General features: G+C 61.3%; 3 protein-coding genes across 4 annotated transcripts; 2 read left to right on the top strand and 1 right to left on the bottom strand.

The window, feature by feature from the left end:
• Nucleotides 1-245: 245 nt before the first annotated feature.
• Nucleotides 246-14,913, top strand: HARS1 (histidyl-tRNA synthetase 1; the record flags this gene model as incomplete). 2 transcript variants are annotated; one of them, XM_084268407.1, is made up of 13 exons in its annotated part: nt 246-329; nt 944-1,033; nt 3,430-3,549; nt 3,730-3,825; nt 4,367-4,492; nt 6,354-6,461; nt 8,267-8,365; nt 10,873-10,966; nt 11,086-11,213; nt 11,314-11,556; nt 12,800-12,916; nt 13,350-13,496; nt 14,419-14,913. In XM_084268407.1, the coding sequence occupies 13 exons, from the start codon at nt 246-248 to the stop codon at nt 14,476-14,478; spliced, it is 1,512 nt and encodes a 503-aa protein (XP_084124533.1). In that variant the 3' UTR covers nt 14,479-14,913. The 2 variants fall into 2 exon arrangements, with proteins under 2 accessions (XP_084124533.1, XP_084124532.1); XM_084268406.1 differs by having other exon boundaries at nt 6,336-6,461.
• A 400-nt stretch (nt 14,914-15,313) lies between these two features.
• DND1 (DND microRNA-mediated repression inhibitor 1) lies at nt 15,314-18,785 on the top strand (the record flags this gene model as incomplete). Its single annotated transcript, XM_084268896.1, has 6 exons — nt 15,314-15,348; nt 15,685-15,763; nt 16,336-16,453; nt 16,545-17,006; nt 17,644-18,042; nt 18,288-18,785. The coding sequence occupies 6 exons, from the start codon at nt 15,314-15,316 to the stop codon at nt 18,362-18,364; spliced, it is 1,170 nt and encodes a 389-aa protein (XP_084125022.1). The 3' UTR covers nt 18,365-18,785.
• Nucleotides 18,786-20,258: 1,473 nt separating this feature from the next.
• On the bottom strand, nt 20,259-22,575 carry WDR55 (WD repeat domain 55; the record flags this gene model as incomplete). Its single annotated transcript, XM_084268895.1, has 8 exons — nt 20,259-20,586; nt 20,699-20,868; nt 20,986-21,085; nt 21,202-21,381; nt 21,548-21,635; nt 21,715-21,815; nt 22,344-22,486; nt 22,558-22,575. 8 exons carry the CDS (start codon nt 22,573-22,575, stop codon nt 20,259-20,261), a joined length of 1,128 nt encoding a protein of 375 aa, XP_084125021.1.
• Between the last annotated feature and the right edge of the window lie 316 nt (nt 22,576-22,891).

Below are 22,891 nucleotides of genomic sequence, written 5' to 3'. Positions count from 1 at the left end.
AGCGGCAAGCAGCGGGCTGAGGCAATGCGCATGCGCGGCAGGGAGCGGGCTGGCCGCTGAGGCAACGCTGGGGAGCGGCAAGCAGCGGGCTGAGGCAACGCGCATGCGCGGCAGGGAGCGGGCTCGCTGCTGAGGCAACGCGCGGGAGCGGCAGGCAGCGGGCTGGACGCTGAGGCAACGCGCATGCGCGGCCCTCACTCCCCGCCCTGCGGCGCCGGCAGCGGGGCGCAGGCGCGGGCCCGGCGATGGCGGAGGAGGCGGCGGCGGCGGTGCGGGCGCAGGCGGAGGCGGTCCGGCGGCTCAAGCAGGACAAGGCCGATCCCGACGAGGTGCGGCGGCTCCCGACGTCCGCCCGCCCGCTGGGGCTCGGGACGGCGACGGCGGGACGGCTACGGGCGTGGTGCTGGGGAAGGCCGGGGGTGTTGCTGGGCGTGGGGAGCCGTGGCGAGGAGCGGAGGGGCTGGGGGGGGGGGGGAGAGGGGCTGGGGCGGGACTGGGGGTGCCGGTGCCGGGCTGGAGAGAGGGCTGCTGGGGCGGGGGGGGGGGTCGCTGGGCTTGGCGGGAGGAGCTGGTGCGGGCGCTGCCGGCCCGGGGGTGCTGAGGGGCCTGTGGCAGCAGCTGGTAGCGCGGGGAGGCTGCAGGGCTGGGGCTGTGTGTGGGGGAGGCCGATGCTGAGGGCGGGACAGCAGCCAGAGCGGTGGAGGTGTTGGGGGTGCTGAGACTGGGGTGCTGGTGCCAGGAGTGGGGAGTACTGGGGAGAGGCATGGAGTGTGTGTGTGTCCCCCACCCCCCCGGTTGCCATGGGAGGCTGGAAATGGGTGGGGGTGTTGAGGCTTTAGGCTGTTGGAGGGTGGGATGCTGGTGCTGAAGGCACTGGGGGACACCTGTGGGCTGGGCCTGACGGGTTAGTTTACCCCCAGCTCCTTCCTTCTTCCCTCAACAGATTGCAAAGGAGGTGGCAAAGCTGCTGGAGATGAAGGCACAGCTGGGGGGAGATGAGGGGAAACACAAGTTTGTGCTCAAGACCCCGAAGGTAACCTCCCCCTGCACACACCTCTCTTGCTTCTGCGTGCAGGATCCCAGCACGCACCCTCCTGCCTTCTTTTCATTTCTATTTCCCTTGTAGCGGGAGGGGAGAGAGGGGTGAAATCACCCCTGACAGAAGCCAGCCTGCATGTTCTATTAACTTTAAAGTTTCTTCTGGTGCTTCTGTGACAAGCTGGTCACAGGCTGGTGTGGTCAGGAAGTTATGCTCCCTTTTGGTCCAGTTTTGTCACAGCTGCCTGGCGTGGGAGGCCTCACACCTGCCTGGATTGCACTCTTTAAAGCTGTGACTGGTGTTGTCACAGTGAGTTGAGGGCTGGGACTCCAGCTCCTGTAGCACTGACCCCACGAGTGCTTGCAGACGTTGGCTGTCACGGATCAGCCATCCTCAAGCAGCCTGTTCCCTTTTGCCATGGGTGAAGCTGCTGGTAGGTTGGGTGTCCAGAGGGTGCTGTGCAGTGCCACTCTGCTGGGGTGAGGTTTGTTGGGGGGGGAGCTGCAGAGCACAACCCAGAGAAACCCAGGTGCCCAAGGAACGCTCAGCAGGTGTTGAAGTGTGGGGAACAAGGAAGACCTTGTGGCTTTTGGTCTTCCCTCAGTCTGTGGGGGCTGATAACCTCGGTTACTGAGCAGGTCTGTCCAGCTGCCAACACTTCTGTGTCCTTTTGACCCTTGCAGCATGGGTATCTCTCCAGTCTCCAGGCCCGAGTAGAGCACCTGTAATGTGACTTATCCTGAATTTTTTTGTAGCTTGTTAGCTCCTGGTGATACCACATCCCAGAGACTAGCTGTGCTCCCATGCTGTGGTGTGGAGATGGTTCTGAATGTTGCTTGCAAATAGAACAGGTTCTGTTGATGCTGCTGGCTTAGGTGATGCCTCAGAACTGCCTCCCTTGGCCGCTTCCTTTTCCCTGTGCTTTGGTAGATACATCTGTGGAGTGACAGCTGGGAAGTGGAAGGGTATGTCACCCTTTAAAGATACAGAGAGGGGGTTTTGCAGCTTGGTTGGTGCCAGGGGACCCCAGTTTGGTTTTCCAGCCTGTCTCAGCCATCCATGTCAGTGTAGTGCTGGAAGCTGCTCTTCACTGTGCGACCTGCAGGTGGGGTGTGAAGGAGTCCCTGCTCACCCTGCTCCCTCCTGCTGCCAGTCCCTGGAAAGTGAAAGTGAGGGAGTCTAGGTCCATTTAATTAACAATGTGTTAATTTGTGTGTTGCTGAGAGCCTAAAGGTGGCAAATCAAATATTCACTGACTCTTTGGAGGGGAAGAATTGAAAAGGCAGCCTGTGCCAGTGAACAGCAGACAGGTGCTGCACAGGTGTTACGCTGTGTAAATAGAATTCCTCTGCCTGTGTACTGGAAGTTGTAGGGCTGCTGCTTGTTCCACAGGTTCCAAGCAAACCCTAGCTGCCCATTCCACCTCTCAGGGTGGCTCATTGTGCGAGGCTCTGGCTCATGTGGTGCAGTAGAGCTCCAGACAGATCATAGAATCATAGACTGGTCTGAGTTGGAAGGGACCCTAAGGATCCCAAAGCTCCAACCCCCTGCCACAGGCAGGGACACCAACCTCCAGGCCTGGAGCTACACAAGGTTGCCCAGGGCCCCATCCATCCTGGCCTTGAACACCCCCAGGGATGGGGCACCCACCCCCTCTCTGGGCAGCCTGTTCCACCCCCTCACCACTCTCTCTGGAAAGAATTTCCCCCTAGTATTCAATGTAAACCTCCCTTTCTTTAGCTTCACTCCATCCCCCTTGTCCTGCCAGTCTCTGCCCTTTAACAAGCTGATTCCCCTTGTGTTCCTCTGCTCCCTTCAGGGACTGGGAGGCTGCAGTGAGGTCCCCCCACAGCCTTCTCTTCTCCAGGCTGACCCAGCCCAGCTCCCTCAGCCTCTCTCCATGGGGGAGCTGCTCCAGCCCTCTGAGCATCTCTGTGGCTCCTCTGACCCCTCTCCAATAGCCCCACATCTCTCTTGCATTGAGGCCCCAGCTCTGGACACAGGACTCCAGCTGGGGCCTCACAAGGCCAGAGCAGCCTGTCTGGGTATCTCCCCAGTCTCCAGGCCTGAGAGAGTCTAGGAGACAGATCCTAGCTGTGCTGTCGTCCTCAGAAGCTGTGCACTCTCTGGGTGTTGGAGCTGTGTTAGTTCCTTTGTTTCCTGAACGCTGACACTCCTGAATCAGACTGAACTCTGCAGACCACGGCACGTCTGTGTCCTGATGTTCCCCACTATGCTTCGGTGCTGCTTTGCACCCCCTCCCTCAATACATGGTGCCTGATCTCTCTGGCTCTTGTTAGCATTACAGTAGCTCCCTTGCATCGCCTCTCCCCCTTGTCTCCCCTGCCCTGACCAGCGTGTCCCTCCCTCTGCCCCTTCCCTCACCCCAGGGCACGCGGGACTACAGCCCCAAGCAGATGGCCATCCGTGAGCGGGTCTTCAACACCATCATCGCCTGTTTCAAGCGCCACGGGGCAGAAGTCATCGACACGCCGGTGTTTGAGCTGAAGGTGAGTGAAGTTGGCTGAGATGATGAGGATGCTGCAGCTGAAGGCTTGCTGTGTGTTGAGGGCTGGGCTTGCTTTTTCTACCTCCCAGGTGTCCTCTCCTCCTCTCCTTGTTTTCTGTGCGCTCTGGGGCTCACCCCGTGTCGCTGAATGTGCTGTTTGTTGTGTCTCCTTTTGTTGTAGGAGACGCTGACAGGGAAATACGGTGAGGACTCGAAGCTCATCTACGATCTGAAAGACCAAGGAGGAGAGCTGCTGTCCCTGCGCTATGACCTCACCGTATCCTGCCGTGGCCAGTGGTCTCCTCACCTTTGTAGCCCTTTGTAGCAGTGCCGGGGGTAAGGGAGGAGGAGGAAGGGTGGTCTCTTGGCCCTGGCCCCTTTACTGACAGGGAGAGCATGAGCAGGCAGGGTTGTTCAGTGGGCACAGAACCCCTGCTCAGTTGTTTATTGTAGGTTTCCTCTGTTCAGGGAAGCAGGGCTTGTGTGTGGGGTGGGGGTGAGGAGGAGCTGTGCTGAGAGGTGTTTCTGCTACCGTGGCACTAGGCTGCTGCCAGACACGGCCTGTGTGAGATGGGGACCCAGCTGGAGGTGGCTTTGGAAAGGTGCCTGTAGGGACAGCAGTGGCAGCACATGTGGGCCCTGTCTGGGGCAGTTATGGAGACCGTGGGGAGCTGCAGCGAGTCCCCTCACAGTTGCTTTGCCCCACAGGTGTGCACCGTGCTGGGTGTGGGGCAGATAGTGGGGACCCAGCACTGCCTGTCACTGATAGCTGGGTGGGGGGACCCCTCCCCGTTCCCATCCTTAACCCACCCCCCCAGGTGCCCTTCGCTCGCTACCTGGCCATGAACAAGATCACCAACATCAAGCGTTACCACATCGCCAAGGTCTACAGGAGGGACAACCCAGCCATGACCAGGGGCCGCTACCGGGAGTTCTACCAGTGTGTGAGTGTGGTGGCTGGCAGGGCAGGGGCACTGCTGGGGCTGTGCAGCACGTGCTGGGACCTGGCACCAGGGTGGGAGGGGAGGACAGTGGCTGTGACACAGGGCGCTGGTGGGTTAGGGAACATTGTAATACAGCCCCCAGGTGCCCCGCAGGTGCCTGCTCCCTGCTGTGGAGGAGGGCAGCTCCTTGCTCCATCCCATAGTACTTACAGCCTGGTATGGAGGAAGAATTTCCTTCTGTTCCCAAATCTGGAACAGCTGAACTCGTGGCTGCGTTAGCAGGATGCATGAACCTGGCCGGTGGCTGGGCTGTAGCTCTGCTGCCTCTGCTCCCTGCTCAGTCAGGCTCTGTTATTCCAAAGGAAGGGAGAAGCCCTGAGGCCACACTGTGGGTAAGAAGGGCATTTCCATAGTGGCTTTCTCCAAGGACTGTAGCTCCAAGGAATGGCTTTGTGGGCTGCATTAACACATGTTGCAGACAGGTTTCTCCTTGAGACTATTTCTGTTCCATCCTACAAACTTCCAGCTCCAACTTAGTACATTCCCAGTTCCAGACATCTCATGGCCTTTGCTGTCTCATCTGAAAGGCTGTTCCAAGGTCTCACTCCCAGGGTAGCTGGAAGTAGTCTCCTAGTATCCAGACTAAACTTAACTTGTGTCTGATACTTCAGTGTGCCCTGTGGCTCTGCAAAGGCAGCTGTCATTATTTGGTGTGGATTCTTCCCCTCTTCCAAATAAACATTTGGGAATTTTTTAGAGAACTCTTTCTCCTCTTTAGGCCATATAAATCAAGCTCCATTACCTTCTTTCCCTGGAGATGCTTTGGTCCTTTACTCAGCCTAGTAACTTGTCCATCTTTCAGCAGCCCTTGGTTGGGTGTTTCCACTGAGATTTTTCCTGTCCAACTTCCAGAGGGATTGCATCAGCCTTTCTTGCACTCAGCTGATTGGGATTTAACTGATGTGATCTCATCTCTTTCCTCCTCCACTGGCCCAGTTTATTGAGGAAGCTTGGTGAAGTTTTCTACCCTCATAATTAAAATCATTCTTGTACTCAGAGTCTCATGGAAGAGTTTGTATAGGGATTCACAAATGTCAGTCCAATTAAGGGCTTTTACTGCTTCTGTGCTTTGTTTCTCTCTGGACATTGATATTGTCTTTGTTGTTTTCCAGTTGTTGGTACCAGGCCTGTGAAACACCTTGCTGCTGGGCTGTAGTTCTGTGTGCTAGTTCCTCTGGGGATCTCTGGTGGAAGCCACTCAGGCTTTCTGATTTCTTTTTCTGCCTTGGCAGTTGAAGCTTTAGCTCTGGCTCAGCTGAGGTTGCTTCTCTGTATCTTTCCCTGATTAATAACTTGATTGGCATGTGTATTAAAAAGAGAACATCCTGAGAATCAAGGCAAGACAGCTGGCATTTAGGTCATAGCAAATAAGTAGTCTTCTCCTCCCCTTCCTGGTTCCTCTGCTCTGTTTCTTCACTGCTGAGGATCACTCCCCTGTCTCCTTTGTGGTGTTTATCAAGGATCTCTCTTCCAAAGCCTGTGAGAGGCAGGGGATGTGTCACACCTCTGGAAGCAGAGGGATGGGGGAAGCAGGGGATGGGGGAAGCAGAATGGGTTCTCTCAGAGTGCCTGTGCTGGCCCTGACTCTATGCAGTGGACATGAGCACTGCTGCCTTCGATGGATGGGGCTCACATCCCACACCCTGTCCCTTCCAGGTCCCACTGCTGAGGGCTGGTGCTCCCTTCCATCCCCTTCCTGTTGTGTTTTGTAAGCAAGCAGCTGGTTTGGCAGCAGGGCTGAAGCCCTGCAGCTGCTGTGCTGTCAGTGCTGCATCCCTCACAGCCTTTCCCTGTGCCCCAGGACTTTGACATCGCCGGGCAGTTTGACCCGATGATTCCTGATGCCGAGTGCCTGAAGATCGTGCACGAGATCCTGAGGGACCTGCAGCTGGGGGACTTCCTCATTAAGGTGAGTCCAGCTCGTGCCTCTGAGCCATGGTGGGCAGAGCAGTCAGTGTCCCTGTGGTTTTACCCAGCAGCACCTGTTCCCACTCCAACACCTGATCCAGAAGCTCATCTCACCTCTCTGTCTCCTTGTGGTGGATGTGCTAGAAGGCTGGAGCACCTGCTCAGGCTTGCCTTTAGCTGGGAATACAAGGAGTTTTCCTGGTGCTGCAGGTAGCAGAGTTTGCTCTGGCACTGACCACAGTCCTCTGCAACAATTCCAGCAGTGACAGGGTGACCACTATGCTCTCTGCCTGGCGCCAGTTCTGGACCGGGATCCCGGCTTGAGTCCCAGCTCCTGCTACCCCCTTCATAGAGCTGTCTGCTCAGTGTGTCTGCTGTGTTGTCCACACTCCTGCCCTTCCACCAAGTCCTTTCTGGGGCTGAGGCCTCTTCCAGAAGAGGAGTTGTGCCCTGAAGGCTGGGGTGCTGTTTCACAAAATCAAAAGGTTGGAAAAGACTTTTAAGATCATCAAGTCCAACAGTTCCCATCCTAAGATAAACCAGATCCCTGAGCACCTCATCCAGGGAAGGTGACTCAGCCCCTCCCTGGGCAGCCTGTGCCACAGCCCCACAACTCTGCCAGGGAAGAACTTTTCCCTTCTATCTGCTCTGACCCTGCCCTGGGGCAGCTTGAGCCCATTGCCCCTTGTCCCATCTCCTGTCCCCTGGCTGCAGAGACCATCGCCCACCTCTCTGCACCCTCCTGGCAGGGCAGTGGAGGTGGGGAGAAGGTCTCCCCTCAGCCTCCTCTTCTCCAGGCTGAACACCCCCAGCTCCCTCAGCTGCTCCTCATGGGATTTGCCCTCCAGCCCCTTCCCCAGCCTGGTTGCCCTTCTCTGGACTTGCTCCAGGACCTCCATGTCCTGATGCTGAGGAGCCCAGAACTGGACCCAGCACTCGAGGTGCTGCTCACCAGTGCCCAGTCCAGGGGCACAATCCCCTCCCAGACCTACTGGCCACTGCTGTTTGCTTCCCAACACCTCTGGTACCTTGGTGTGGCAGCAGATGGTGCTGGGTGTGCGGGTCAGGAAGGGTGTACGCTGGTGGGAGAGTGGTAAGTAGGGGTGCCTGATGTGTAGGAGGGTGGTGGGATCCCTGAGGGGGTCCTGGAGCTGTGTCATGGCTGGGCTGTGCAGGGAAAGTGAGCAGCACGGGGAAGGCAGGGGGCAGCAGGTACCTGGAACCTGTCTGGGATGGGCTGCAGAGCTGTGCCCAGGAACTGCTGGGCACAGGAACTGTCCCGCTACCCTGTGTTGGGGCAGTGGTGAAAGCAGAGCCTCTGAGGAGAAGGCAGCACCCCTGCAGTTGTTCTCACCTTCCATGGGCTGCTGGCTGGTTCCTCTTGATGCTGGAGGACTGCAGACTCCTGAGCAGTCTTTGTTTCTGTGGTGGTCTCACTGCCCACAGAATTGTTGAAGCCAGCTGAGCCTTTGGCTCAATTACCTGCTGTTACAGAGCATAATTAAAATTGGAATTCACTGTACTGTAAACAAAACAAGCCCTCAGCAAGGTATTAACCTAAGAAGATGTCCCTGCAAGAGTAGGGTAACACACTGAATTCATCTCCTGGGTCCAGGGGCTGTTGCTGAGCTGGTTTTATGTCTCTACATGAAAGGGCTCGCCAGCCCCAGGAGTTTTTCTCTGTCACAAGAAATCTCAGCAGACACCTGCCCCGTTCCTTTTCCATGTTTAAAACTAGAGAGAAGCTGGACACAGCTGAGGCATCTGTTGGGGTGTGTGGCTCCTGACTTGCTCCCTCTCCCCCAGGTCAACGATCGGCGCATCCTGGACGGGATGTTTGCGGTCTGTGGGGTCCCCGACACCAAGTTCCGAACGATCTGCTCCAGCGTCGACAAGCTGGATAAGGTATGGGCTGGAGCCCTGGGCTGCCACTGCTGCTGCTGGAGTTTCAGTGAGTCTCTGTCCCTCTGGGCTGCTCTTACTGTGGTCCCTGGGAACTGGTTGGAATATGTTAATAAATATGGAGCTGTTCCTGGTTCCCCCCTTTCTCCGGAGGGGGAGCACGCAGGGCACAGTCGTCGTGTAGGAAACGATCCTGTGCCACCTCTGGCATCCCAGGAGGTCCTGGCAAATGGAAAAGAGGGAGGGAGAAATGCTTCTCCCATCAGAGGTTCAGAGCACTGCAATAGGCTGCCCAGGGGGTGTGGAGTCTCCTTCTCTGGAGAGATTCCAGCCCCATCTGGACACCGCCCTGTGTGCCCTGTCCTAGGGACCCTGCTTTGGCAGGGGGGTGGACCCCATGGGCTCTGGAGGCCCCTTCCCACCCCTACAATTCTATGATCCCAAACCTCAGCCTTAAGGTGCTGCTGGTCATGAACCAGGATCCTGAAAACCTGGCCTGGGACTGAGCCAGGGCACTGAGGAGCCTTTTCACACACATCGGGTTCAGCTGGGTGGTGTGAGGAGTCACAGTGGTGTCCTGGAGTCACCAGACAGCCCAGATGGGAAGAGATCTTGAAAGATCACCCAGCCCAACCTTTACTAAACATTGAGACCTCAGCTGCAAGGTGAGGGTGATGTAAACAGTAAATCTCTGTGGTGCTGCAGGAGCAGAGGAGCACAGTCTGTGCTCTGTAACTGGTCTGTCAGTAGTGAGCTTGCTGGTGATGGGGATGAGTTAAATGGAAGTCCACAGGCTGCCAGGAGTGCATGGTGGTTGTCCAGGACCTTTTTCATAGTACTGTCCTGCAAGCTGTGCTCTTCCTGACTGCTTATGCAAAGCCTCACATCCCTGCTGAGGGTGCAGAGTCTGTAGCACGTGTGTGTTGCTGGCCAGGCTGTTCCGGCCTGAGAAGGGCACTGCTGGCAGCGTGGGCTTCTGGGTGTTTTTGGGACCCACAGGAGGTGGTGAGGAGCAGCAGGGACACAGCCAAGAGAAGTGAGGTGGATGTGGATGGATGAGGTGTCTGCCTTTTATCTGGAAGTAGAGAAGTGTATTCAGAGTGAGGAAGAGTAAGAGATGAGAAGGAACCCCAGCAGCACATTCCTGCCTCCTGGGCTGCTCTGTCTGGTGTGTGTCTTCACTCTCCCCTGTGCCTGCTGTTGGTGCAAGCCTGTTTCAGGGGAGCAGGGCTCCTTGGGGCTGGCCTGAGCAACGTTCTAGCAGGGCAGACACAGTCACAGGGACAACATGCTGCTCAGTGCCACGATATCTCTCCTCCTTGTCATTGCATTCACACCTCTGCTGATTTGGGCAGAGGTAAGAAAACATGATGTGTGCTGACATTGCTGTTTGTATGGCTTAGGCTTGAGTAAGCCTCTTTGTGTGGCTGCTCCTGTAAGACATGAGCACCTGCAGGTTTGTGTTGAGTGAGCTGCCTCAAGAGCCCTGGCTGTTGTAAAGGTTTCCAATGGGTTCAGGAACTTATTGGGGCCCTTTGTGAGGAGGGAAAGGTGCTGGTGTAGGTACAACTTCTTATTTGCAGCTGATTGTCATAACCACAGGCCCTGGTCAGATGTAAACATGCTGAAGACCCATCTATAAATATGAACATGGTGCTCCACTGACAGCTGAGGAAGGAGGACTGTGAAATGAGGTGCAGTCTAAAACTTTGAGGCCCTTTGGCTCAGGGTCTGAAGCAGAATTTGGAGGTGAATTTCTGTGTGTGTTGGGTCCTGTGGGGAATGCCATGGGCTGACTGCTGCTCGTCTGGTGTGTTCACACCGCTTTGTTCAGGGGTGTTCCCATCCCTCAGCTGGAGGGAGGCTGGCAGAAGGTCCTGCTAGCAGTGAGACCTATTGCAAGGGGTGACCAAAGTGTAGGGTCTGGAGCTTTGCTTGTGTGGGAAAGGGATGGGAAGGGAGGATTGGGCTTGCCTGGGATAGGATCATTTCGCTGCCATCCTACTGAAATGCTGTGATCTAGCTCAGTGCAGCTGGATGCCATTAAGACTCTGGTTCCTTTTGCCACCTTGGTCAGTGGAGAGACCACCCTGTGTTCTGCTTAACCTTGGGTCTCTGAACCACCCAGCTGCCTCCCTGCACCCTGCCAGGTGGCAGGCACGGCCAGTGATGCTTTCTTCACTGCTGGCATAAACATCTGAGCACCTAACCAGGGAAACCCCAGCACCAAGACACCCCTCAGAGCTGGTGCTCTTACAGCACTGGTGTTTGGTTCAGGCCTGAAACAAAACCCTGAGGCTTAAAGTTTTGTGGGGGCTTTGCTGACAGCTTGGGCAGAGGTACAAGAAATGGAGCTATGACAGTGCTCTGAGAGCACTTGATCTGCTGCTTCTCTCATGCACCTCTTAACCACTGATGGCCTGATGGTTCATGTGCTGGGCAGGACCCCCTTCCTGGGGAGACCCCACCCACCCTGGGGCAGTGGCTGATGTTCTTCTCTGCCCTTGCAGATGCCGTGGGAGGAGGTGAGGAGCGAGATGGTGGGAGAGAAGGGGCTCTCTCCCGAGGCTGCCGACCGCATCGGGGAGTACGTCCGGCTGCACGGTGAGCGCTGCGGGTCGAGCCGCCGGCCGGGCCGGAGACAGGGGGGTGAGGCAGCTCCAGGGCTGGCCAGGCCCGGTGCTGCTGTGCTGCCAGGCCTGAGGCAGGGCTGGTTCCCACAGGTGGCCTGGACCTGATCGAGCGGCTCCTCCAGGACCCAAAGCTGTCCCAGAACAAGCTGGCCAGGGAGGGGCTGGGGGACATGAAGCTGCTGTTCGAGTACCTGACGCTGTTCGGCATCACGGGGAAGGTGAGGAGAGGTGCAGAGGTGTGTGTGGGGGTGGTGCCCCCATGGCCGGGGCAGCCTGGGCCCCCCCAGTGCACCCAGTGCCTGTCCCTGTGTCCCACAGATCTCTTTTGACCTGAGCCTGGCGCGGGGTCTGGACTATTACACGGGGGTGATCTTTGAGGCCGTCCTGCTGCAGCAGGAGAACGACCCCGTGGAGGAGTCGGTCAGCGTCGGGAGCGTGGCTGGAGGCGGCCGCTACGACGGGCTGGTGGGGATGTTTGACCCCAAGGGGCGGAAGGTGCCGTGCGTGGGGGTCAGCATCGGCATCGAGCGCATCTTCTCCATCCTGGAGCAGAGAGTGGAGGTAGGTGCTTCGGGGGCTCAACTAAGTACGGGGGAAGAGCAAGGATTTACATCTCCCACACGCACCCACAGTCCAGCAGATGCTGAAGTGAGTCTTCCTTGCTGCAGTCTTTGATAGAGAGGCCAGCCAGGCCTCTGCTGTTCTCTGCAGCAGGAGAAAGAACCAGGACCTAATCTCCAATTGTAACCAGCCTGGGAGCTGATCTCTTCCAGCAGCCCTCAGACATGGTATGTTCAGCTGGAGAGGGCACTTCAATCCCCAGCATACCTGGCTCCCAGATCAGGTGTCTCAGTGTTCTGCACTACGTTGGGCATCTGTGTGACCCCATCTTCTCCCTGGCAAGGCTGGCAGGGAAACCACAGCCTCACACCCTGCCTGAGGCGTTACAGAGACCAGACAGGGGTGGGATGTCCCACGACAGGGAGCACGGTGCCTCTGGGGGTTTCCCAGATACCTTTTTCTTGTTTCCCCCATCTCAGAGCTGCTGTACCAATGTGTTGTCCTCTGTCACAGTCAATGGGTGTTAAATGGGTCTTTGTAGGCTCCCAAAACAGCTGCTGCACGTTCCCCTCCCCCAGAGCCCTGTTGTGGGGAGCTGTGTCTCAGCAGCCAGACACAACCAGGATTTCTAAGTGGGAACTGAATTCTTCCCCCACCACCTCCAGCCCTGGCCAGGTTTGTTCTCTGCAGGTGACCTTTTAAAGGCTTCTGCCTTCAGCAAGAGCAGTGGCAGGAAAATGTCACTTGCAGCATCCAGTACCTGCCACAGGAGTGGGTGGCTTCCTGACAGTGCTGGAGCATGGCAGCTCGCTGCTGTTAATCTAACCCTGGTTACCAGCTCAGCTGCAGAGCAGGCAGCTGCCTCTGTTGAGCTCCTGATGGGTTTGTCGCTCCTGAGCTGCTTGGAGCAGATCTCTGGGAGGCTGTGGAGGAACAGTCTCGAGGCAGAACCTGTCCAGGACGTTGCCCATTGTCAGCACATCCCCCAGTGTGCATGTTCCTGCGGTGCAGGAGGGAGGTTGTGCTAAGCCCCTGTCATGGAACGATGGCAGGAGATGAGGTTCTGCTCCAGGGTGGGGTCTGTGGGACCTCCCTGACTCTCCTGAGGTTATGCTGTTCACCCCCTGGGCCTGATCCTCTTCACCACTAAATGGATGAGTCTGGAGTGATGACCTGCCCTGTTTTGGGATCTCAGATATCTCTGTATGTCCCTGGCATCTTCTGAGTCTTGTTCCCTCTCTAGGCCTCTCAAGAAAAGATCAGGACAACAGAAACACAGGTGCTGGTGGCCTCTGCCCAGAAGAAGCTTCTTGAAGAACGGCTGAAGCTCATATCCGAGCTGTGGGATGCTGGAATCAAGGTATGGCAAAGTCAGGAGCTGCCTGGTCCACTCTGAGCCAGGAAATGGACCAGATCTGGCTTGCTTTGGGGGGAAGGAGTCGTGGGGAGAAGATGGGCAGATGCCTGCCCCTTCTTGGTGTCCCAAATCGGGTGTTCTCCAGGAGGAGAGACCCTGGGACCTGTGCTGGGCACCTGGCGTTCCCACCCTGACCAGGGCTGGAGGGAGCGAATGACCTGGTGCTTTCCCAGGATAAATGTTGCCTTGTGAGTGCCCCTGTGCTGTGCTGCTCGTTAGCTGTATTGCCCAGCCCTCTCCATTAGCCCATCTTCTCCCCTCCCACAGCACCACGCTCACCAGACAGCAGTTCCCAGGCTGGTCCCGCAGCGCCCGGCTCGGAGGGTGCAGAGGGACAGGCTGGTGCTGATGGTGGTGTGCTCTGGGTCTCTTCCAGGCAGAGATGCTGTACAAGAAGAACCCCAAACTGCTGAACCAGCTGCAGTACTGTGAGGACACAGGGATCCCCCTCGTTGCCATTGTGGGGGAGCAGGAGCTCAAGGATGGAGTCGTCAAGCTGCGGGTGGTGGCGACCAGGGAGGAGGTGAGGCCCTGGCAGTGGCTCGGTGTGAGGGGGGTGGCAGTGTGACCCTTGGTCCCAGCTGAGGCCAGTGCCCTGCTTCCACTGGTGCCCTGCTCTGCAGCCCAAGGGGCTGTGCTCAGCAAGGTGGCTTTGCTGGCCCGTGCTGTAGCGTGGAGCCCAGATGGAAGAGCCTCCAAGGTGTACCAGAGCAGCAGAAGGTGCAGTGAGGGGAGGGCTCTCCACACATAGTAGACAGAGGGGCATGAATGAGCCAGGGCTGCCAAACTTGATGTGAGGCCTCAGGACTGATGGTGGTGGCCTTGTGGGTGCACTTCTGTGGAGGCTGAGGTGAGCTTCCTCAGCCCCTCTTGGCTTGCTGTGGAGCATGTGCCCCTGTGTCAGTCTGCCCCCTACAACAGGTCCTTAGGGTTTTATGTGATGGCTTCCTCAGTGGCTTTCTTCAAGCAGTGGTCTCTTCAGTAACACCATGTTCCAGTCCCTTACCCTATGCAGTTTCCTGAGGTGTGGACCACTGACATCTCCAGGTCTGGAGCCTTTCCCATCACATGGCTTGAAGTCCCAGCTGCTCTCAATTCAGGAGCACAGAGGGGCAAGTCAGTGAGCTGTATGGCTGCTCATGCTTTCTGGCCAGGGCCCACTGCTGAAGGTCCAGGAGGTGTGGGACCAGGTCTATGCACTAGTCTCAGCTTTGGAACCAGTAGGAAAGAGTGGGAAGAGCCATCACCCTCGTGCTGGCTGGGCAGGGTTGAGGGCAGGTCCTTGCTCTCCCAGGTTCAGCCTGTGTGATCCCTGCAGAGGGACCGGTAACTGCACCACCCTCTGTCCTGAGACCCAGAGCCCTGCATGGGCTGGGGAGGGTCAGGATGTATCCCATCCTGCTGCTGAGGCTGTACTGAAGCTGTTCTCTGCTCCCCCTGTGCAGGTCAATGTTCGCAGGGAGAGCCTGGTGGAGGAGATCAGGACACGAACCAGCCAACCTTAAACTCCCCCAGACACGTCTGCTCTTTCCTTGGGTCCTGGCTCTCAGCTCTCCTCTGGTAACTGCCTGTGCCAGGCCCATGGCAGTGGGTGCAGGGTCCCCTGACCCTCTGAAAGCCCTATTTATTCCTGCCTCATGCCCTCCCCCTTCCTGGTGGGAGCAGAGGAGCTGCACCCACGCCCCTGCCCTGCCCAGGCCCTCGAGGATGTCGCTGGGAAGACGTTTTGCAAGTGGCTCTGGCAGACACTGGCCTCCCCCTTCCCTGGCTGTGGTGACAGGAGCCCCGTGCTGTCAGCAGGCCCCAGGCTCTTGGCTGCAGCTTCTTGTTCCTGTCGCTTTGAATAAACATCCCACTCATCTCCGTGCTGTGGGTGAGGGGAGGTGACCTTCTCCCCAGCACCCTGTACAGGCGCTGATCCTAGGGCATAATAAACCTGTGTCCCCTCCTCCCTGAGTGCTGTCCCTGCTTTCTGCCTGGGCCAGGAACCTGCCCTCCCTTCCTTGCCCCTGCCAAACCAGGCGCGGGGGGTCCCCTGCCCCAGCCGTGTGCGGTGGGTCCCGGTGGGTGGGTGCCTTGGGGCGCCCTCGCTTCTCCCCCTGCATCTCTTTCCCAGCTTCGTCCCCCCCCCGGGGGGTGGGAGGGAGGATGTCTCTGCCCCCCGAGGCACTGGGAGGGGGTGGGTGGGGGTCTCTGCCCTCCCCGGCAGGGGGGCGGGCGGTGCCGCCGTCCCTCCCCGTCCCTCCCGGGGCGGAGCAGCCGCGGTGCGATGGGCGGAGCGGCCGCGCTGGAACTTTCCAGAGTCCAGAGCCCGACGCGGCGGCGAGGAGCAGCGGCACGATGGAGAGCGAGGTGGGCGGCACGGGGGTCGCATGGTGCTTCGCGGGGGGGAGTCGCAGGGCTGGGGGCACCCGGGCCGGGATCTCGGGGAGCTCTCGGGGTCCAGCCCGGAGCCCGGCGCTGGGTTGCGGTGCGCGGTCCCCGCGGTGAGCCGGGGCTGGCGGCCCCGCGGGGGTGATGAGGAGCCCCTTCAGCGCCTCAGCGGCGGCGGGACTAGCCGGGCTCCCCCGGGAAGGGACGGGTTGGCTCCTGCTTCCAGCAGCTCCGTGCCCCCGTCGGGGACACGGGCACGCCCGGGCTCTGCGGGGCCCCGGCCCTGGGTCGTGCGGAGCTTTGCGGGGTGCGTGGCCGGGCTTCCTGCGCCCTCGCAGCAGAGGTTTCCCCTGGATGGGTCCCCACTTCTATCCAAAGGGCTTACGGAAACATGAAACCCCGGTGATGGACCTGGAGGTGGGTGAGGGGAAGGTGCAGCCAAACCGCCTTTGAGCCTGAGCTGGGCTTAATCCCCCTCGTGGTTCGGGCTCAGAGGCCCCAGTGAGACTTTGCAGTACTGAGCTAAAACCTGATGGTGTCCCTGCATGGATGGTGTCTCCAGACCCCCCTTAGCGTCCTCAGAAGCCTCAGGAGGTGCTGGTAGAAGAGAGTGGGGTGTCTTGGGGTTCCAGCCTGCACGGCATCTCCTGATGTGAGCAGTCACCGTGGCTCTGCTCCAGTCCCCTTCTGCAGTGCCACCCAGCCACTGCCTGTGCCTTGGCTTTGAAAGCCTTTGTAGGGGAGCCCTTGCCGGCTTTGTGCCCTTCCACAGCCACTGGACGCGGTCATGTGGAGCAGGCTTGGCCAGGGGGTGGGGTAAGCGCCGTGCTGAGAGCCTGTTGAGGTTTCCTGAGGGCAGAAGGGTTTGGTGTTTGCTCCTCCACGTGCTGGCTGCTGCCAGCCCTGGCAGTCGCTGCGTGAGGCTGGGATGTTCTCCCTTGGGAGGTTGGAAACTGCCCCGAAAGAACCAACATCACCTTCCTCCTCAGAGGTGGACGGACAGAGTCAACCAGGCCAACAAGCTGGCCCTGCTGACCTGGGCAAAAGAAGCTGGCATCAGCCTGGTGCAGGTCAACGGGCAGAGGCGATACGGTGGGCCCCCCCCAGGTATGTCTGTGAGGAGAAACCTCAGTGCTGAGGCTGCAGGGTGGTGCCTCCAGGCAGGGGGACCCCCTCTCACCCTCTTGTGTGCCAGCAGATTGGGTGGGCAGCCCCCCGCCGGCGGGCACGGAGGTGTACATCGGGAAGCTGCCCCAGGACCTGTACGAGAACACGCTGATCCCGCTCTTCCAGAGCGTGGGGAAGCTCTACGAGTTCCGCCTCATGATGACCTTCAGCGGCCTCAACCGGGGCTTCGCCTACGCCAAGTACAGCAGCCAGCGCGGCGCCAGGGCCGCCATCGCCCGGTTCAACAACTTCCAGGTGCGGAAGGGCTGCGCCATCGTGGTGAACAAGAGCACGGAGAAGCGGGAGCTGAGCGTGGACGGCCTGGGCCCCTCGCTGAGCCGGCGGGAGCTGGAGGCCCTGCTGCGGCGCTTCACCAAGGGGCTTCTCAGTGTCTCCCTCTACGCCAGCCCCGGACAGAAACAGGCCCAGCTCGCCGTGCTCCGGTACGGCTCGCACCAGGCCGCTGCCATAGCCAAGAAAACCCTGCTGGAAGGTGAGTGGGAGGCTCGGGGTGCTGTGCCTGGAAAGGGAGGGCTGATCCCACCGCCGCCAAAATGGGCTGCGAGGTGACTTCAGCCTTGAGACGTCCCCTGTTCTTTCCCCGAGTCCTGGAGGAGCCCGGTGTCCTCAGTGGGGCTGATCCCCAGCAGTCCTTGTGCTGCTGGTGGGGTAAAGGGGCTGCTGGAGGTCTTTGGGCAGCTGCTGGCTGCAGGAGCATCACCAGTACCAGTGCAGGGAGGCTAAAGCCTCCTAGACCCTCCTGATGGTGATGGCAGTGCCCTCCGATAGGATGCATTTCACAAACATCCACCACGGGCTCCTGATTTGTCCCCAGTTCTGCCCCAGCTGAGAAGCATCTGGCTTTGATGTCTCCATGCCTGTCCCTAAAGGGAAGCCACCCCCCCAAATCCCCTGAGCTTGGCAGCCCTGAGCCCACCTTGGTGGCAAAAGGAGATGGAGAAGCAACTCCCCTGTTGCTGCGTGTGTGGGGGTGGGGGAAGGGGAAAGGATCCCACCCAGTCTGTACACTCAGGGTCAGTGTCAGACCACCCGTGGGGGTCCCTGAGGGACAGGGTGGGATGTGGGGGGATACCAGGCCATGGGCATCTCCTGCTGCTGGTCTCTCACAGGGAACATGAGGCTTGGTGGGACAGAGATGAGCGTGGAGTGGCTGAACTACGACCTGAAGCAGAAGCTGCAGCCACACACAGAGATGCCATCGTCCAGAAGGGCGCAGGGGGGCAAGTGCCAGAGGGTCCCCAAGCCGCCACCCCCCACCCCGGTGCAGCACAACGTGCTGGACCACCTGAACGCCCTGTGCCGGCAGCAGTGCCTGGGGACACCCCTGTTCATCACCAAGTGTGTCCAGGCCAGCCCCAGCGGCTGGCTGCGGTTCTGGTGCCGGGTGGTGATCCCGGGGTACCCCGTGCCCTTCAGCGGGTTCACGTGGGTGCGGCAGGACGGGCCCAGCAGGACCGGGCACGAGGCCGCCAAGATCGTGGTGGCCTTGGAGATTCTCAGGATGCTGGGTGAGTCCTCGCGGGGCATCGGTGCCGAGCCAGAGCCTTGGGAGCATCTCCGGGAGTGGGGGATGGCTGGGGAGCCCCAGCCTGGCAGGGAGGGCTGGGACAGGCACCCCCCCTGCCAGCCAGGACCCCGGTGGCTCAGAGCTCCTGGTGGGATTGCTGGTTGGAAGCAGAGGGTGGGAGGGGAGGGGGGTTTTGGGGTGCTGCTCCCCCCAGTGCAGAGCCTGACGCGTTCCTCTCTGCCGCAGGGTCCCAGCTGAGACAGGCAGCGCTGCCTGAGCCACGAGTAGAGCCTGGGTGCTGCTCGGCGTTCAAGCCCCACTGAGGACCAGGTCCTGCTCCGGCTGTGCTTTGAGTTTGTTTGGGTTTGTTTTGGGAGCTGGGGCTGGAGGATGGAGCTGCTGGCCTGGCTGGTGACAGCTGCCCTGTCCCCTGGCTCGCCTTGGGGTACAGTTCTGGTTTTGGGGGTGTAGGTTTGTATAGGGATGTGGCTCCTTTTAAGTTGGTTTGTGTTGTTCTGCTCTGGTGCCTCAGCCCGGTGCTGGGCTGGGGAGAAGAGGCGGCTGCTTGGAGAGGCCACCAGCGTCAGCTGGGGTAGAGGGGACCGTGGGCGCTGGCCTGGGCTCAGCAGGGACCACGTGTGGCCTCATCTGGGGTGCCAGCTCCCCAAGGAACGCTCTCCGCTGAGGATGGGGCTGTGTCCTGGTGAAGGGAGCGTGTCCCACGGGTCACAGGGGCTGTTTGGAGAGGGGGGCAGTGTCTGTGGGCTCGGGGGGGGCCGGGCTGCGTGTCCCCCCCAGCCAGAGGTCTGGCCACACACGCTGGTCACTTGGTATTAAAGTAGCCTGGAGAGATGGGCTGTTTGTGGTGTCAGTTTGTGCTCCTGCAGCCTCAGCTCCCTCCTTGGACAGCAGCAGCCGCCCACAGCTACACCCTCCTCCCAGGCACTTACAGGGAGCAATGGGGTCTCCCATCAGCCTCCTCTAGACCAACACTCCCCCCAGTTCCCTCAGTGTTCCAGCCCCTTCCCTGCCCCTCAGTGCCTTTTCTGTAGTGAGGGGCCCAAACCTGAACCCAGCACTCAAGGGGCAGCCCCACCAGTGCCCAGAACAGGGGCTGGTCACTGCCCTGGTCCTGATGGCCACACCAGGATGCTGTTGGCCTTCTGGGCCACCCAGGCACGCTGCTGGCTCACGTTCAGCTGTCAGTCAGCACCCCCAGGTCCTTCTCTGCCAGCAGCTCCCCAGCCCCTCTGCCCCAGCCTGCACCGTTAGAAGGGGCTGTTGTGACCCAAGTGCAGGATGGGGCTCTGGGGCTCTGCCCACACCCAGCACGGTGCCAGGGTGGCCATCGCCACCTTCAACAACTTCCAGGTTGCTGCCCCAACAACTCGGGCTCTGCTCTAACACCCACCACAGCTTGTGGTGCCCAGACATGGGCCACGTTCCCCAGGGCCACCCCTCGTCCCCACCCACACCACAGTCCCAGGGCAGGGTGCTGGGGGAGTTGGGGTGAGCCGGACCACAGGCTGCAGGCGCGAGGAACTGGAAGGCACTGGGTTTATTTGCAGGGAGCTGATGGGCCAAGTGATGAGCAAGGCCCAGGGCCACAGATGTGCACGTTGGGCGAGGGGGTCAGTCAACCCATCATTTGCCCAGGCCAGGGACCCCATCACACCCATCGCACCCCCCCGCCCCCTTCCTCCCAGAACCCCCAAAAGCACCAACAAGCCTCAGCCACACCCTCACCCAGGGACCCCCTGACCATGTGCACCCACCTCCCCCCCAATCAGGGTCCTGCCCGTCCCAGAGCCACCTCCTCTCCCTCCACAGGAGTCACGACAGCCCCCAAACCTTCCCCCAGCCCACCCCTCAGCCCCCCCAGTCCCCTGCCTGCGGGACCCTCAATCACGACACCCCCAACGCCCCCGCCCAAGGACCCCCAACCCACATCCTCCCCCACAAGACCCATTCCCCACCCCTCCCCCCCAAACACTTCCCCCCCCCCCCTTCTCACCCCCACTCCGGGGTCACCCCCCGGGCCCCTCCCTGGCCCCGTACGAGGGACCCATCCAGGGGAACCCCCACACACACACACTGGTCTCTTTCAGTCCCGCCTGAGTGGCAGCTGCGTGAGCCAATCAGAACGCCGCTTCCCGGCCTGCCAGCAGGCACCCACCCAATAGGCGCTCGAGGGGGCGCGTACCCCGCCCCCAGGGCTCAGTCGCTGCCGTCGCTGTCGCTCCCGGCCCCGTCCCCATCCCCATCCCCGTCCCCGTCCCCGTCCCGCAGCCCGGCGAAGAAATCCTCGCCGCTGGCCGCCGCCTTGCCGCTGAGCGCCCGCAGCGGGCCGCCCCGCTTCTTCTTCCGCCGGTAGTCATCCACCACCAGCCCCGCCAGCCCCGCCACGTCCCAGAACTTCACCTTCTGGTCGTGGGCGCAGCTGGCCAGGAGCTGCCGGGCCGGGGCCAGCGCCAGCTGCTCGATGGGCTCCCCAGGGTGCTGCCCCACGCAGCCCAGCACCCTGTTGGGCAGGATGTTCACCGCCCTGGGGATGGGATGCAGTGAGGAAGGGGGTGTGTGGGTTGGGGGGGGAGAGCACCCCAGCACACACACCCCCCCTGCCCGCGCCTTGCTGCCCCCTCCCCAGCCCCGCTGACCTGATGACCCCGTCCATGGAGCCCACGCACACGATGCTGTCCGTGACGGGCACCACGCAGTCCACCGACTCGGCCCGCAGGGCGAAGCGGTCGCTGGCGGCCCCGAAGCCGTCCCAGTTGAAGAGGTAGATGGTGCCCTCGCTGGAGCCGCACGCCACCTTCCTCCCCCTCTGGGGAAGAGGGGGAGCGGTAAGGCACAGGCCAAAACAAGACACCCCCCCCCACCCCCCCCAGGGCGTGGAGAGGGACCCACAGGCCCCTGCTCCGTGTCAGGGCCCCACACCGACCTTCAGCAGCACCACAGACGTCAGGTCCCCGTTCTGTGGCTCTGAGAGCAGCTCGAAGCGTCGTCTCTTCACGTTGAAGACGCCCAAGGTGCCGTCGCCGCTGTGGGAGACGGCAGGGGCACGTCGTGAGCATGGGACACGGCGCTGGGCACGTCCCCCACCCCTAAACGGCAGAGGGGAGCCCAACCCTGGTGCCACGGAGCCCCCCCCGGGTACCTGGCGGTCAGCAGGATCTTCCCGTTCCCGTCCACGGCCATGGCGCTGATGTACTCCTCCTGCTGATGGGCCTCCAGGATGGCATCACCCCTGCGCAGGTCCCACACCTTCAGCGCCCCGCCGTCATCCCCCGTGGCAAAGATGTTGTTATCGATGGGCAGCACGCAGTTGAGGGCTGAGCTGCAGAGACACCCCCCCCAGCCCCCAACCAGCATGGTCACAGCTCACATGATGGACAAACGGAGCCCAGAGCACTGGGGATGATGCTCAGCCCCTGGCTGCCCAGCCCAGGGCTGCACGGCCCCGGCAGGGAGGAAGGGTCCCCCCTCCCCCCGTGCTGACCTACCCATGGGCCTTGGGGAAGCGCGTTTCCAGCCGTCCCTCCTCCACTGTCAGGATGTGGATGGACTTGTCCTTGGACACGGTGAAGAGCTCTGGAGAGCCACATCAGCACCCCCAGACCCTGACATCCCCCACCGCACCCCGGTGCTGCCTCTCGTCCCCCACACTCACTCTGCCCGTCCTGGGAGATGGCCACGTCCCGGCACGACTTGAGGTGATGCCCCGAAGACCAGAGCTGCCGGTTCTCCCCCTCGGTGCAGGAGTACGAGTACCTGCGGCACCGCGCCGGGCTCACCACGGAGCCCCAACGGCCGGTGCCCAGTGGCTCCTACCGCCAGGACCCCCCCACCCCAGCGCATCCCCCCCCGGCCCTGGACCCCCCACCCCGGCGGATCCCCCCCGGCCACAGAGCCCCCCACCCCAGCGGATCCCTCCCTCCTCCTCCCAGGCCCCGGGGTCCCCCCACCCCGGCGGATCCCCCCCGGGCCCGGAGCCCCCCACCCCGGCGGATCCCCCCCGGCCCCGGAGCCCCCCAGCCCGGCGGATCCCCACCCCCCTCCTCCTCCTCGGCCCCGCAGCCCTCCACCCCAGCGGATCCCTCCCGGCCCCGGGGTCCCCCACCCCAGCGGATCCCCCCCTCCTCCTCCCCCGGCCCCGGAGCCCCCCACCCCGGCGGATCCCCCCTCCTCCTCCTCCCCGGCCCCGGAGCCCCCCACCCCGGCGGATCCCCCCCTCCTCCTCCCCGGCCCCGGTGTCCCCCCACCCCAGCCGATCCCCCCTCTCCTCCCGCCGCCGCTCACAGATAGACATCACCGTCCACGTCCCCCGCCGCCAGCAGCGGCCGGTCCGGGTGCAGGGCGATGGCGTTGACCGTCGCCTCGAAGCAGATGTCCTCGGGGGTGTCCCGCAGCCGCGGCTCCCTCGCCGCTGGCTCCGAGCAGCCCTGGGGGAGAGCGGGGCGGTGGGGCCGTGGCCGGCGGGGCCGGGGCCGCGCTGCCCCCCACGCGTGCTCACCTCGCCCGGCTCCGCCATGCCGGGTGTCCCGCCGCCGTCCCGCCCCCCGCGCAGGCGTCCTGCCCGTTTCCGCTGGTCGGGACGCGCCCCGGAGCCGCCGTGTCGCGGCCGTGTCGCGACAGGGCGCTGGATGCGCCGGGACTCGCCCGGCCTTTTCCCTGCCGTGGCCCGTGCGGCGGTGCGACCCCCCCCCCCCCCTCCTGCCCCGAGGGGCGACCCCAGCTCCGCGCCGGCCCCGTCCCACCCCCCTGTCCCTGCCCTGCCCAGTGCCCCATCCCCGCAGTTTGCTGGGTCAGGTCCTCGCCTGGGCTTAGGGCACATCCTTCCCCCCCGC

This window comes from Gallinula chloropus (assembly GCF_964237585.1).
Source record: "Gallinula chloropus genome assembly, chromosome: 10".
Lineage (NCBI taxonomy): Eukaryota > Metazoa > Chordata > Aves > Gruiformes > Rallidae > Gallinula > Gallinula chloropus.
This window is presented reverse-complemented; position numbering and strand designations above follow the sequence as displayed.